The 15,520-nt window shown below is 38.0% G+C and overlaps 1 protein-coding gene across 9 annotated transcripts in view; it reads left to right on the forward strand.

Moving 5' to 3' along the window:
* NR2C1 (nuclear receptor subfamily 2 group C member 1) overlaps positions 1-15,268 on the forward strand; it is a 52,800-nt gene extending 37,532 nt beyond the window's left edge. For 8 of the 9 annotated variants that reach the window (XM_061454589.1, XM_061454592.1, XM_061454587.1 and 5 more), the window contains 6 exons: positions 2,043-2,205; positions 2,687-2,808; positions 5,967-6,106; positions 7,927-8,064; positions 10,500-10,605; positions 11,111-11,669. In XM_061454589.1, coding sequence (XP_061310573.1) covers positions 2,043-2,205; positions 2,687-2,808; positions 5,967-6,106; positions 7,927-8,064; positions 10,500-10,605; positions 11,111-11,285 — 844 coding nt within the window. In that variant the 3' untranslated portion in view covers positions 11,286-11,669. Of the gene's footprint in view, positions 1-2,042; positions 2,206-2,686; positions 2,809-5,966; positions 6,107-7,926; positions 8,065-10,499; positions 10,606-11,110; positions 11,670-12,588 lie in introns of those variants that run through there. The other variant, XR_009743585.1, reaches the window with a different exon arrangement.
* The last annotated feature ends 252 nt before the right edge of the window (positions 15,269-15,520 follow it).

A 15,520-nucleotide genomic window follows, 5' to 3' on the forward strand; every position in this document is an offset into this window, starting at 1 on the left:
CCTGCAGTTTATATAGTGGGCATGACGGGCTGTGGTATGGAATACCTCTTTGGCTAGTTTGGGTCAGGTGTCCTGTCTTTGCTTTCTCTCAGCTTCCCCTCCTCCCTGGCAGAGCATGAGACTCAGAAAGTCCTTGGTCACAGTAAACATTACATAGCAACAACTAAAAACATTGGTGTTTTCAGAGCTGTTCCCAGGCTGAAAGTCAAAATCACAGCACTGCACCAGCTACTAAGAAGGAGAAAAATGACTTCTACTGCTGAACCCAGGACACTCATACTGACTGAACCACTTAACATGGTTTTGGGCAACCTGATCTAGTTCAAGATGTCCTTGCTTATTGCACGGGGGTTGGACTAGATGACCTCTGAAGGTCCCTTCCAACCCAAGCTGTTCTTACTCTATGAAATAACAATATTTCCCCTATGGTTTCTACTGCTTTGTATATTATGCAAGCAGGATGCATTTTTTTCTGCTCCTTTCTTTCTATGCTGCTTAGAAAGTCAATGTCACATTATTTGGTGTTGATTTGACCTTTTGCTGTGTCATCCTAGGTGAAGAATATAAGAATATGCTGTTTAAATAGTATTGTTGTACGTGCTGATAAACTTCATTTCAATAGTACAGATTTTCAAACAGCTGTGCTAATCTTTTGTTTCGTTATTTCCTGACACTTTCAGATACTTGCTTTTGCCAACTTCAGTGTTTCTGGTCAGTTTTAAACATCTATGAAAAGACATCCAGTTCTCTCAGCCAGAGAGCTTGAAAGAGCTCTGACTCAGCTTAATGTGTACTCTTGTCCAATAGGCTACCTGACAGATTTACAGTGGGGAGGTTCAAGTTAAATACTTCTATGAAAGGAAGCAGAAGTCACCAAAAGAGAAACTAAATTTTTTCATATAAATCTTTGCCAGGCCCTATGCCAGCTTGATCTAACAGACACAGATGTTCATGGAAGAAAAAGAGTTTAAGGGATTTCAGGAAGCAAGTTTTATCCATCTGCTTTTCTTGTATTTAATAATATTCCACTGCTGAAATTCAGATCTTCCAGCAGAAGTCCAATACAGTTCCTGTGGCTTACCATGAATGCATTCCCTTTATGCCTACTTTCTGTATGCTAGAGACAGAAAATGTCCCAGGTGTGTCTGTGTAGTTCACTTCCATCTATTCAGTCCACTTGTGCCTGCCCCAGTCGCCCTCATGTACACATCAAGGTATATAGGCTAGTGCAGGACCTGAACCTAGTTCATTTACCATCACAAGCCTGAGGCTGTGTCAGCAGCTCTTTTATTGTGATGTTTTGTTTGGATGTAAATAATTATGTCAAATATAGTAAACATTTAGGGGGTTTAAAATGTTAATGAATTTAGATAGCTAGGGACTGTGGGGGAAGAGAAGGTGGCAAAGTTCTAGACTGGACTGTTATCAAACAGCAAAATAACAAGTAATCTATATCTGTGCTTATCCTGACATCTCCCCTGTAATGTTTGTGCATGCGACAGAACTTACTGCCCCACATCAAAGGGTACTAAGGATGGTATTGAAAGCATGAGAGTGCTTTCTCTTACATATTTAAAAATGGGCTTTTCAATGTAAGTTGAATCACCTAACCACAATAAAAATCTGTAAAATCTGTATGTGCATTAAGCTGTTCTAAGAGCAGCCTGATGATTGTGTCCTCAGAGCGCTCATGCCAGCATTCTCAGTAAACATCACTAAAGAGATCTTGAAAGGCAAACTGTGATTCAGCAGCACAGTCAGTATGTCAAAACTGTGAATTCGTTGGCAACTAGTGTGAACAGGATCTGCTGCTAATTTTTGTTTCAGAGCCTCTGTAACTTGGGAGTTCTCGGGGATTTTGTTTGGTGGAGTGTCAGGACAAGCATGCTGCTGACAAGATTTTATTTTCCTCATCTGTTTGTTTTTTCCTTTGAAACAGCTAAGTACAGGTTTCAGACATGTGCAAGTCCCTCCGAGATTGAAACAGTCCCTAACATTAAATTTTCTTTTCTTCTGTTTATTTGGTTGTTGTGATCTTACAGGGCATTTGATACTCTTGCGAAAGCATTAAATCCAGGGGAGAGTGCAGCATGCCAGAACTCAGAAAGTATTGATGCCAGTGTACAGCTGATTGGTGGAGAATCAAGCCTGAACATCGTTGAAATAGAGGGACCACTACTCAGTGATGCACATGTAGCATTCAGGGTACTTAACAATATTTTTTACTATTGACTATAATCATTTTAACGTAGTAATATAAAATAATGGTCTTATTAAATCTGATTTTGATTTTCTTAGAAGAGTAGCTATTTGTTCAGGTATTGTCATTCCTTTCTGATGAATGCCCCACTTTTTTTCACTCATTAACTGCTTGGGAAGATGCACAGCTCTCTGCTGTGGTTTAGCTGCACTCTTTCTTTTGTAGCTTCTTTAAAAATACAAGGTGATCCATGCAGAAGGATTTACATAGACAAGTGTCACGCAAAGCAGAGTCAGCATCCTTATTCTCCCTTGGTAACAGGTGGATCTCATGCAGTCTGCAACTGGATGTTGAGACTCCAGTGTATTTGCCAGCTTGTGATTATCTCAACAATTTTACTTTTTCACTTAATTTTTTTCTTACCATTTTTTTGTGAGAAAAGTAAAATAACTGACTCAGACTTTATTTTTCTCCTTTGGTTGCCAGCTCACCATGCCTTCTCCTATGCCTGAGTATCTTAACGTTCACTATATCTGTGAATCTGCCTCCAGGCTGCTTTTCTTGTCCATGCACTGGGCACGTTCTATTCCGTCTTTCCAAGCATTAGGGTAAGTGTTTGGTTACTCTATTCACTTCACTGTGAATATGCACTTTTAAAGTTTTTATTTGCACTGTCTTCTTCAGGGACATGTTAAAATATAAATCTACTTAATAAAATTTTGATAGATCGTTGTCATGCAGGTAAATTTTCCGAATCAAAACTACTCCCAATTTCAGTCCAATTCAGGTATTTCAGTTCAGTTTTGAAGAAAAAAGGACATTTATAACTATCAAACACCTGCACTTTAATAATTTTTTAGTAAATAGGGCTTCCTGTTATTTTCTTGTTACCAACATCCCAAAGAAAGATGCTTATCAGGGAGTGACCAAAAAGAAGCTCCTCTCTGGATCCCCAATGTTATCTTTATAGGTGAATTAGTAGTAATAATTTTGCCTTCAATAACCTATATGAAGAAGATGGTTAGCTAGGTTCAGCAAGTATTCAGGATTCAGTTGATTAATTTCAGAGGATTGTCCAGATGGTTGCTGTAACCAGAAAGTAATTCTTATCATTCTTCTTACAGTTTGTGTAACATGCTGCTGTTGCTGCAGAATTGAGTGTATCACTTAATATTCTTAAGCTAAATGTAGTAGTCCATTGCCGATCATGACAAGAAAACATCTCAAAGCACCAGGGGGAAAAGTCATTTATGTGTTTTCTGAAGTAATTTTGTGAAGACACAAAAGATACTGTATCAGCTCTTCATGCAAATGGAGTATAAATCATGTTTGTCTTTTCTCATCTGCAGTGTTTTTCTGTAATGCAATATCAAAATAGCATGTGACTGGCAGCAAAGAGAATTCGTTTTTAAAGTGAGGGTTTGTCCCCTTTTCCAGGAAGGCTGCCAAAAGCAGTATGAGTTGTGATTGCCACTTGTATTTACTCACATGTTTAAGCCAAATGATTCTATGTCTAAGGGAGGATACTATGTGTAACTGAAGCCTGTGTTTTGGAGAAGGAAGAGTAGAACTATAAAGTTAAAACAACAGCAAGGGTAAAAAGTCAGGTAAATATGATGTTTTATTTTAGGAGAATTGTGGCCCTGCAGATTTTCAAAGTAAGTAGCAAATTAACATATTATCTTCTATCATTATGGGTTTTTTAAGGTTTTTGTAACGGAGAGATATTGCAAATTAGTGTTACAACAACAAATATTTTTAAAAATAAAATGTTGTACAGAAGACCTGTCTCTGTGAATAGATGTAACAAGAAATGCTTATAGAAAATCTGCGGGGCTTTTTTAATATATTCCTTTCCAATATATTTTTATGTTTGAATTAAAAACATGGAGGAGTAGGCTGTTTTAATAGTGTTACTATTCACCATTTACAGTCCCAGCCAAGATTATGAGCAACAGTATAATTTAACACCATTTAACATAAATATGCAGTTTTCCTTTTGAAGAACTTAAGATAGTAACTTTTTTTCTTAAGTGGAGATTTATTTGAAACTGATGCAGCTTTTTTTAGTTTGAGCACATCATATTCTATAATTTTGACCTTTTAGAAGGATCACCCATTTCACTTTAAAAATGAAGAGAAATTCATGGTACTAGTAATTAAGAGAAGTTGATGAGCCAAAACAAAACCATAGTAATAGTTTCATACAGAAGATAGATAGTTCTGTCCAAGTGATTCCTTAGTTTCCTTAGTCCTGGCAAGATAGTTGGCTTTGGCATACTGATGCAGTTAATGATACCAAAGTACTGCTTACTTCATTTTCCTCCATTAGGTTCATTGTAGGTAAGAGAGATTCCTACTGAAATGTTCATGAGACTGGTTACACAGACTCTTCATTTTTTGAGGCTGCTTAGGTTTGATCAGGTGGTTCTGGTCTAAATTCAATCATTCAGTTCTGCTCTGAGTTCGATCAGCCATAAAGGTGCTCTAGACAGTACATTTCTTTACACACATACCAGCTGAGTAGCCAGTACACCCTATTTTCAGTGTTCCTCAGCGTAGTCCCTATGACAGGAGATAAATGAGGATGTGACAAATACGTGTAGAAGCTGCATGTACAGTGTCATGTCTGATGTAACAGGAACTTGATCATAGTAAGAAATACTGCTCTAGGTAAGTTCTCTGTGATCTGGTACAGGACAAGTGTATATTAATCTTTTGTCATTTGGCCTATTAGTATTGCAGTAAATCATCAGAAATGTTCTTGAAGATTACATCAGTATTCTTGCAAAAATCCATTCCATTGTATTTCTGTAGTAGAAATCCTGGCTTTAATGTGCTTTTCTTCTTTGATAGGTCTTCTGCTTCTTTTAAATTTCCATTATTTTTATTTACTGGCTAAAACTGTGAAACATGGTACCTGAAGTTGCCTCCTCACTGCTAGGATTTCCTTTTTAAGGTGCTGAGCTCTTGTTAAGCTCTACAAGTGAGAGATGCTTGGCAGTACTCAAAGTTAGGTTGCTAATATGGAAGTGCCTGAATATGGATTCATATACCTAATTTTAAGCTTCAGCATTTGGGGAAAAAACCCTGACTACAGATGAAGTGTAATTTAAGGACTGATTCTTGCAGCAAAGAAATCCTCGTGACTTCTATTTACACTTTGGAGTCTTGTATTTCAAACTGTGTTCCAGACATGAAGGTGATACTGAGCTTCCTGCCTGCTATTTTCTGTAACTTGATCCCATGTTTGCCATTTCACATATATTTTTAATCTAAAAATTACACCAACATGCCAGATTCCAAGTATAGGAAAAAACCAAACAACAAACAAACCAGACCTTTGAGTCTGTTCTATAGCCACAGTACAGGAACAATGCAAACTTTCTTTGTCCATGCATGCAAACGTTACTGGAAAATTAGTGTAAAACCTAAGAAAACCAGCATGATGGAATGCGCCTAGACATTGTCATTTACTGTCACTTCCGCTTTCTTTTACTGTAACTGCAGCTTTTGTGATCGAAATCCATCCATCCCCTTTTAGCTCATTAAACCAAAAATTACTTCTTTAAAAAAGTCTCTCTAAACCAAGTATTTTAGTCTTGATGTGCAAGTAAAACTGTTTCTGATGCAAGCTTTCATTTTGGTGCTAGTTGCAATGGCTGAATTAGAGGAATACTTTATGATTCCTTCTTCAGGTAAAACAAAAAAAAAGTGAATGCAAATGGCTGGGGTTTTTAACTGAAATTGCTGTAATTTTTAACAGGCAGGACAACAGCATATCATTAGTAAAAGCCTGCTGGAACGAACTTTTCACGCTTGGTCTTGCACAATGCTCACAAGTTATGAATGTGGCAACTATATTAGCTGCATTTGTTAATCACCTTCATGGCAGCTTACAGCAAGGTAAGGTGTATGATGTGCTCATTGCCAGTCTTGGGGAATTAGTTCATGGGTTTTAAGCTTGGAACTGCACAGAAGCTTTTGCTTATCCTTCAGCTGTTAATGAAAATTTACTGTTTATAGAGTTTTGTTGATAGTACAGAAACAAAATAACAGTAGAAAATACAGTTCACAAGGTGGATTTTTTTAGCAATTTCGCAGAAGTCACCTATGCTAATACTTAACTCCCAACTTAAAAAAATAAATTGTCCATTTATCTAATGTGGGTTAGCATTGCATTTTCTGGGGTTGTTTTTAGTGTGTGTGTGTGCAATATCTAATAGTGTTGTGCTGTTCTGTTAATACTGTCAGCTCAAATTAGGAATATTTCAGGCTGTTCAGTGTTTCCTTGCTGTTCATAGCTGTGAAACAAAGCAGCTAAATGCCAACTTGGTGATGTATTTCCTTCATGTAACTTGGCTTGTTGACTTCTGTACACTAGCTTTAGACTACATGCAAGTCTTCAGCATCTTCACAAAGCATACTTTGTACTTTAGTAATCCTACAGCCTGCATCTTTTTCATATTATTCATTCAAATGGAAGAGATGTCAGCTCTTTTCATTTACAGCGAAGGAAATGTTCTGAGCAGTAGAGGAGTCTTTGAGATAATCTTTGTGTGCTTGTCAACATTCACAAGGTTGTTAGCACTAAAAGCTAAGCAATCAAAAATAGTGTAGTCTTCATCTGTTCATAGTCTTAACACATTTTTATAAGGTAGATGCACATACAAAAATCTTAGCATTTTCAGGCTTAACTAGATTTTGGGGTAGTTTGCTGTTATATGTATGAAAATTGGCTGTTAGTGCTATGCAAAAACAGATTGGTAGGATGCAGAAAAACAGCTCACCAGACTAGATTTTTTTCTCTCCTTTTATGATGAGGGTATTAAAAAATTGTTTCTCAGGGGTTTTCATGATTTAAAAATACCCACAAGATCCTCCTGTAAGTAATAATAGTTTATAATTAAAACAAACTGATTAAATGACTAAATGTGCATCTAAAGATACTTCCAGATTTGTGAATGTCTTTAAAGGGGTACAAATGGAATTTCAGCAGTTCCATTGTTATGTATAATTTTTAAGCATGTTCACCAAAAAAGGTACTGTAATTAATCATGTTTTTATCATTACTACAAGTATGTATTTTTGCTATTTAATTTAAATGCAAAAATCAGAAATTCATAACCAGTATCTTCCAGTTGTGTAGCATGCCAGCTGCAGCATCTCCAAGAGATAGCAAGTTTGTGGGGCCCAGGGAGCCTAGTTTGATGGATTGTGAAGGGGACAGTATCAGCTACTGCTGACCCAAGGGGAACAGCTCTGCACAACTACACATTCCCCTAAATGCAAATCATGAAAGGTACAGTGCACCTTCTTTTCCAGCAGTAGCATGGTCTTGGACTGACTGAAATAACCCACAACACTGTACACTAACCTAATCTCATGGCCCCTGACCCTTAGAGTGCAGATCTGCAGTAGTAGTGTATTGTTTGCTTGTAAGTAGTCTTTCCCTTCCTCAGATCATTTCAAGTTCTAGTCCACCCCTGGTTACTGGAGTGGCAGGAGGAGACCTAACTGTACAATGTGAAGGGGGAAAAAAAGCTTGTTATGGTTCATGATTGTTGGTGTCAAGATTATTCAGACCTAGTATGTGAGCTCATAGTCAGCACAGATTCCCCACTGTTGGACTCTTAATAAAATTTTTATTTTAAAAATCCAATGTGACCATATTTTGTGCATGTGCATTGACTCGGGGGCTTATATTTATGTGTGTATTGACTTAGATAAGCTGCCAACAGACAGAGGAAAACTAGTAATGGAGCATATCTTCAAATTGCAAGAGTTCTGCAACAGCATGGTTAAGCTTTGCCTAGATGGATATGAATATGCATATTTGAAAGCAATCGTCCTCTTCAGTCCTGGTATGTAGTATTACAAATGTAAAACTTTAATCTGCACTAATTTTTGCTATGTAACTTCTGCCTGTTTTCATTTTATGCGGTTACTATCACCTGTACAATTATTGCCTTGTTTGTTGAGGAGCCTTGGAAGGTTTGTAATGAGGCCTGTAGGAAGAGGAGGGTTAATCTTTTAATGTAAATAGTTGAGTGTTGCTTTGAAGACTTTTGCCTCTACCATTGATGTTTTAAAAAATACTTATTTATTTATCACTTTTAATTCTGTGCCTCCTTTCTAGGGCACTTTTTCTGAGGACCTGTAGTTTAATTTTCAGAAGTGGTGCTCTTGCACATTCAGCTGAGATGGATTGAAGTTGGGCTTTTAAAGTATGAAAGACCGTCTTCCTCAGCATCCGTTCTCATATGCAAAATTACAGAAACACTCACTTCACATAGATATTTTGGAAATAAGTATCACATGTAGCATATCTGGTGAATAAGCACCACAAACATTCCCATGTATTATTACTTCTGTCTTAGAAGATTGCCTAATGTATCCCAAGTAACATTAATGACATATATTAGACAGTGAAGATAAAATAATAATTATTTTTCCCCCTGGGAGATTAGTCTACAAGATGGAAGAAGAACAGTCCTCTGGTTATGACAGTGACTGAATAGATTTTCTAGCACAATGTCTACTGGGATTCATGAGATGATCTGTTGGCCTGTCTGAAGAATCATTCTGGAATAGACACCAGAAAATACTTCTCTGTGAACCTCACACTTGCAAAGCGATACCTACTTACTTGTTTAATCAGAAGTTAATTTGTCTCCTGCCAATTAGATTTGATAACACAAAAGGTAGAAGGAAACATATCTTGGGAAAAGGCTGTATCCAGTCACATGATTGAGATGAATTTTCTTTAGCTCACATGCTTTCAGGATAGCATTCCAAATGATGTGTAGCTGCTTTCATGACAATGTGTTGTCAATATTGATCCTATGAGCCATGTAATGAAATCTTCATGTATCTGAAAGTCATGTTCAGTAACTTTAGTAGAAGGGATGTTCTGTCAGTGATTCATAGGTCAGACATTATGATTTCAGGGATTTTTCTGCTCTGCTGCAGGATGGGGCTGGGTTGCACATGTGGCAGAGTCCTAAGGTAAAAACATCTGCTTTAGGAGGCCCTACCGATTTGCCATCTTCCATAGCTGGAGACTTGGAAGATTACTGAAAATCATCTGTGCCAAGCCAGCTCTTTGACTGTCAGAAGACAGCCTTGGGCAGAGGAGCGTAAAGGAGTGCTGAGAAGACTTTGCATCTTCATAAGTGGCTGCTTGTCTACGAGCAGTGGTCTTCAAACTACTGTTTTCAGAAGTTGACTTCTAGCTGTGTTTCTGACATTGCTTTAAAAGCAGCATCATGAAGGGATGCATATTGCATGTCAGTGACAACTCTTTAAAATGTATTCCTTCTTTGCAAACTTACTAACCTCTTGTGCTGTGCATTAATTTGAAGCTGTGCTTTTGGAATGACTGTATTACTGCATAGGATGAAATATTCCTCTGTGAAGCTATGTGTTCAAGGAAGTCCAGTGATTTATATAATTGTTTTGAAAGCTTCTAGGCCAAAACCTCCTGGTTTTCTTGACGAAAGGCCATATATTTGGAGAGGAGGATTGTTATAAATAATCTTTTATCTGACATCATTTGGCAGCTCATTTATGATCCATTTCTGAAAAAAATCTACATGATTTGTCATGCTGCTATGACAGTAAAATATTTACATTTAAGATAGATGGATGGACAATAAAAATTACAGGCCACATAAAGTGTTCAGAATCAGCAGGTAATAATTTCCAAATGTGACTTGACAGTTAGGTTAATATCCTTTCATTTTAGCAAGATTTACATTTCAAGTGTTTAAGCTAAAAATAATGTTTAGCACATTTGAAAATTTTGCACCAAACAGTTGGAAAAGAATGATCTGCTCCGTATCTTCTTCAGTTTTTAGGAAACAAGTGCTTCATAGCCTTTTATTCTGCTTTTTCCGCTGATCTTAATTTTATCCTTTGCATCCCACCCAAATGCTATTTGTGCATACAATTGTCCAGTAAATGTGAGTGTATTGAAACACTGCTACATAGAGAACAGAGCTGTATGATTGAGATTGATGTAACACTGCAAGCACTACCTTTATTTGAACTCTTGTTGTGGTTTAAACCAAGGCAATTCTTCAAAATGTCTGGTCAAACTTATAAAGAACTAAACAAAATATAAACATAGAAGAAAAGAAGTATAGTGAGTTAAAGCAATGTCCTCCACTAAAAGTGTGAAGTTGCTACAGCTACCAAATGATGGTTTTGGTATGCTTACAGTTAGATAATCTGTATGCATTTTAGTGTGTTTTATCTAGAACAGGTATAACAATGTAGAGTGCTTTTTTTTTTTCAGATCATCCAGGTCTAGAAAATGTGGTACAGATTGAGAAATTTCAAGAAAGAGCTTACATGGAGTTCCAAGACTACGTAACAAAAGCATATCCAGATGATACTTACAGGTCTGTAAACTTACTTGATTGATTCTTTTTTCAGAGCACTGGTGATTATTTCTTGTAATAAATATGTACATTTTCTTCTTGCTTCCATAAAGGTAAGAAATGATCTTTAGAGCACTTGAACTATTATGCAGGTACTCATACATATTATGAGTATTATTTATCTACTAATTCATTATTCATTTCCAAAATGAAATATTGGAAATAAATATTTTTAATGTTTGAATTGCACCTACTTGGACTATTTCCTCATTTAGTCTAAGTCCAAACCTGGTACTGTCCCTGTAATTGACATGCATAATCATGTTTTTTGTACTGTTTAAAGACATGCTTGAACATAAATTTAATACTCTCCTGATTTAAATATTTAAGCCTTTCATGAACTAGATACAGCAAATTTTGGCCAGTATTGTCACTTGTTATTTTTTCCCCTTACTGATAACACGATCATGAATAACACCAAAATCTGTGACCAAAACTAACGCTTTTTACCCAACTTACTTTCTAGACTGTCTAGACTTCTTCTCAGATTGCCTGCTCTGAGGCTGATGAGTGCTGCCATCACTGAAGAGCTGTTCTTTGCAGGACTAATTGGCAACGTTCAGATTGACAGCATCATCCCATATATTCTGCGAATGGAGACAACGGACTACAACTCTCAGATAATCAGTCATACCATATAAAAGTACTAGTCAAGTATTCCATACCATGGCAGTCATGGTGATGTAAATGCATACCCTGTCTCCAAGAGATGGCAATAAGCCTTCCCATGCACCTTTTCAAAGAAGGCTAATATTCCTCCTTTCCAGTACACTTGGGAAACGTGATGGACTGTATTAAGGAATATAGGATCGCTTCCTGTTTTTCATCTGATCTTCAAGGACTTGTAAATTTACTTGGTATCTGAAGAAAGTCAAGAATTGTCCATCCTATTTTTATAGATAGATAACTTGGAATATTTGTTTATGAAGTCCAAGCTTGTGAAGAAACTGAAGAAGCTATGACTGAACTAAGGTATCTCAACTTAGTTTGATGGTTTAGAGAAATAAATTAACTTTTCTCTCTGAGTTGTGTTTTCATTGTTTTGCTACTAGTTCTTTCTTACTGGTCAAATGGAAAATACATGATCAAACATCCTGAAGAGGTCAGGGTTTCCATGGCAACAAGACTGTTATAACCAAACTTAGTTTCCCATTTGTTTTAAAGAGAGATTTGTTTCTTGTTGAATGAAACACTGGGCAATAGAGAACGCTGGAAAGTAGAGAAAGTTCACATTTTTAAAATACTTTGATGAGAGGTTGCTGCAGTTGACCAATACTGACTGTTCTGTGGGTGCAGTAGAATACTGTGTTGTAGTACTACCTCTTGGTAGACATAAGCTGTTTTATACTATGGAAAACTAATAGAGAAGTGTATACTGCAGGTATTCAAAGACAGCATCATCCCACTTTTTCTAGTCTTAGAAGTTAAAGCTTTTTCACACTACCACTTCCTCTGTCGTACTCGGTGCACAACAGTGGAGACACTCTAGATGCCTCTTGTGTTCACGTCTTCATTTTTTTTAATATTGTTAGCCTTTGGCTATGCAGTTCTCTTTTCCAGCCAATCTTATATGCTTATTAAGTTTGAGTGTGTCAAATTCAGTGCCCCTCCCTATGTGAGCATGGTCTCAGCTGCTTTTCCTCTCCTTATAGAAATGGGTCTTGATCCTTCATATATGTTGCCTGAATCATACATACTTCATAGCTACATCTAAGGATGTTTTTTGTTTTCTATCCTGAGGCATGTGCCACACTGACATACAGTTACTTCTTGCTTCATTTTTCAGTGGGCCTTTATACATCCCTAGCACATTTAATAGTTATTGCTTGAAATTAAAATTATCATAGTAGAAGTAGTGGTCTACCTCTGATGCTAGAATTCAGGATTATATAAATCTTGGATCGAGGCTGAGTTCTGTTTATCACGAATCTTCTCTTTCTCCAGCAACACTGGGTGAGGAAGAGCCTCAGCAACACACATATGATGGCACCAGGAATTGCTCAGCCAAAAGATCATCTTAAATGGGGGCCTTTGCCCACTCTGCACCAGCAGGTCCAAGGCCACCCTAACACCAGGAGACTACTAGATGAGGCTACTGTAGTTTTTCTCAGCACCTGAGGACCTCAGCCAGCCAAAAAGAATTGGAGAACTGCCTCTGACACTGAGTTTCTGTGTTCTTTTCAATTCCACTACCTGAGCTGTTTGGATCTTCTTCCACCCAAGCTATGTAATTTGAGGCTTTACTACAGGATTGGTCACAGCCAACACCACAGACAAAGCACTCACTGCGGAGGACCCCTGATGGGATGGCAGCATCCGCCCTGCTCTGCCCTGGCATTTACTGACTTGCTGGAGTACTGACCTGCCTTCAGTGTCGGAGCTGGCCATGTCTGCTGAGCTCTTCCCACATTCCACCTTTCAAAGGATGCAGGATTCAAGCTCTTCATCTGGGTCCCCTTGGAGAGCAATGTGAGGACTGTTGGGTCTTGGGAGGTATGCATCTCATCAGCAGGGTTTATGGATGTACAAAAGAGTTGCTGCCGATACACTGTGCTTGTTCTCTCCCCAAGGGTTAGAGGCCCAGCTTGCCATCAGTAGGACCAAGTTGCAGATGGCAGGTGTATAACTCTTCATCTCTTCTTGGAAATTCTGACCCTACTTGCTAGCCCTTTGCTGTCTTTGACCTGCTTCTAGCACTAACAGGCATGGGAGATTTACAGTCCTCTGTGTTAAACTTTTTAAGGAAGCTGACAGCACATTATTCCTGAGTATTTTGGAAAGTGGTTTCCCAGGCATTCTAATAATCTTGGAAGAGTTTTACTCCAGTATTCTCCACACTCATGTAACCCAGATAATAGTAAGACAGAAATGATGTCTTGTTTCCCTTCTAAACGCAGTACATTGTGCAAATCTCTCTCCCATCCTTACAGAAATCTTTTACTCCATCGTTTGAGCCTCAGGTGTCATACACAGTTCTTGGTTTACAGCTGGTCAAAAGATTCGGCTCACACAGCCTCTTGCATGGGACTGTCCCGTTTCAGAGACAAACAGAAAATACGAGTCTTTCTGCAGATACTAGTCCTCAGTGACTGAATCCTTTGGCTCATTCCTTTTTATCATAGAACAGTCCAGGTTGGAAGGGACCTGAAAAGATCATCCAGTGCAACCTTCCATGGGAAAGGGAGCCTAGATGAGATTATCTAGCACTCTGTCCAGTCACATCTTGGAAGCTTCCACTGGTGGGGACTCCACTGCATCCCTGGGGAAGTTGTTGCCATTACTGATTGTTCTCAGCATAAGCAAATTCTTTCTTATATCCAGATCTCCAAGATTTTCCAAAGATTATAGACAGTTGCCTTGCACAAGTGTCAGACACTTAATATCTTTGGGTGGATTTCTTCTGGGTCTATGGATTTTTTTGAGTTGAGCCCTTGCAGGACGCTGCAGACCAGTCCTTCCTCTACTGCTGGTGGGTCAACACATTGTCATAGCTATTTGATCCTGTGCTCTGTGGTCCAGCTCTACTGGTAAAGACAGGCAAAGAAGATGCTGAGAACCTCTGCCTTGTCAGCATGACCACTGAGTATTTTCCCTGCCCTGTTAGGCAACAGGTCTGCATCTTCCCTGTGCTTCTGCTTACTGCTCATATATATCTGAAGAACCCTTTTTTCTTGTTCTTGACATCTTTGGCCAATTTCAGCTCTAGCTGAGCCCTGGCCTTCCTAACCACATCTCTGCATATCCTTTTAATCCCTGATGGGTATTTAGCTGCTTTCCATGGGTGGTATGCTGAGGTTTTGCCTTTTTTTTTTAATTTTCTTTTTTTGTCAGAGTGCTGTTTTGGATAAGATGACCTCAGAACCTTATTTTCTCTCGATTTCTATTCTTGCTTCCTCTTTGTGCCCTAGTCTGTTTGCATACGAGTTAGCCTACTTCAATAACATGTGCCCTGCCATTACCACTGACTGCTGGGTCGTGACTACTTTCCTAGGATGTGTTAACTCAAAAGCACAAGAACCTTGGTCCTATTTCCCATCAGGTTGTTTAAATTCAGGTGTTTGTTGGGCAAAAAACATTTTATGATTCTGGATACCTCTGACATTTGGACCTCCACAAAGCAGCTGTGCACACAGCACATTGCAAAGAGCTCTGGCTACTGGTAAGTAACCTTTTATCCAAAAAGTTTTCTTACATTTTTTCATAACAATAAATTTTCATCCTAAGTTAGGTATTGATTTAAAGGTAAGGTGCAGCTGCTCTATGCTGCCTGACAAGTAATCTTTCTCGTCTTCATGACGAGCTAGAAGCTGGATACCATACTGCAGGTTGTTGCTTCAGTGTTACTTTGCTTATGAAGATTTTTCATTAATCATTTAAAAATCATTAATCATTCTTAAGCTATAAGTTCATGCTTTTGATAAGGAATGAGGCATAACTGGGTTTTCTCAGGAATGGGAGCTTTAAAACAGGTAAATTAATACAGGGATGAACATGTTTCTTCCTTATTTCTGGATGTTAAGCACTGTGGTCATTGAGAATAACGCAACAGCTCATAGGAAGGCGAAACACAAGTTCTGGTTTTGTTTGTTTTGCTTTTTTAAGATAACTGCTGCTCAGTTAAATGGAGCATATTGTTACCTTCATCTCAGACCTTCAGTGTTTCCAATACCTATGATTTATTGTCATTTCTAGCCTTGTGAATTAATGTTCTTTGCTCCTAGATGAAAGGCTGGCTAATATTGCTGGTTTCCTTCCTGTTGCTGAGTAACGTTTTTAATCAGCTAACAAAAATGTGAATATTAAAGTTCACTTCATCATGGATATTAAAATATCTCATTATTGTGACCTTTTCGTCTTTGATTTATTTTTCAATTTT

The sequence above is a fragment of the Pezoporus flaviventris genome, unplaced genomic scaffold, assembly GCF_033815535.1.
Source record: "Pezoporus flaviventris isolate CSIRO_AGI_PZ_B2104156 unplaced genomic scaffold, CSIRO_AGI_Pfla_v1 ptg000016l, whole genome shotgun sequence".
NCBI lineage: Eukaryota > Metazoa > Chordata > Aves > Psittaciformes > Psittacidae > Pezoporus > Pezoporus flaviventris.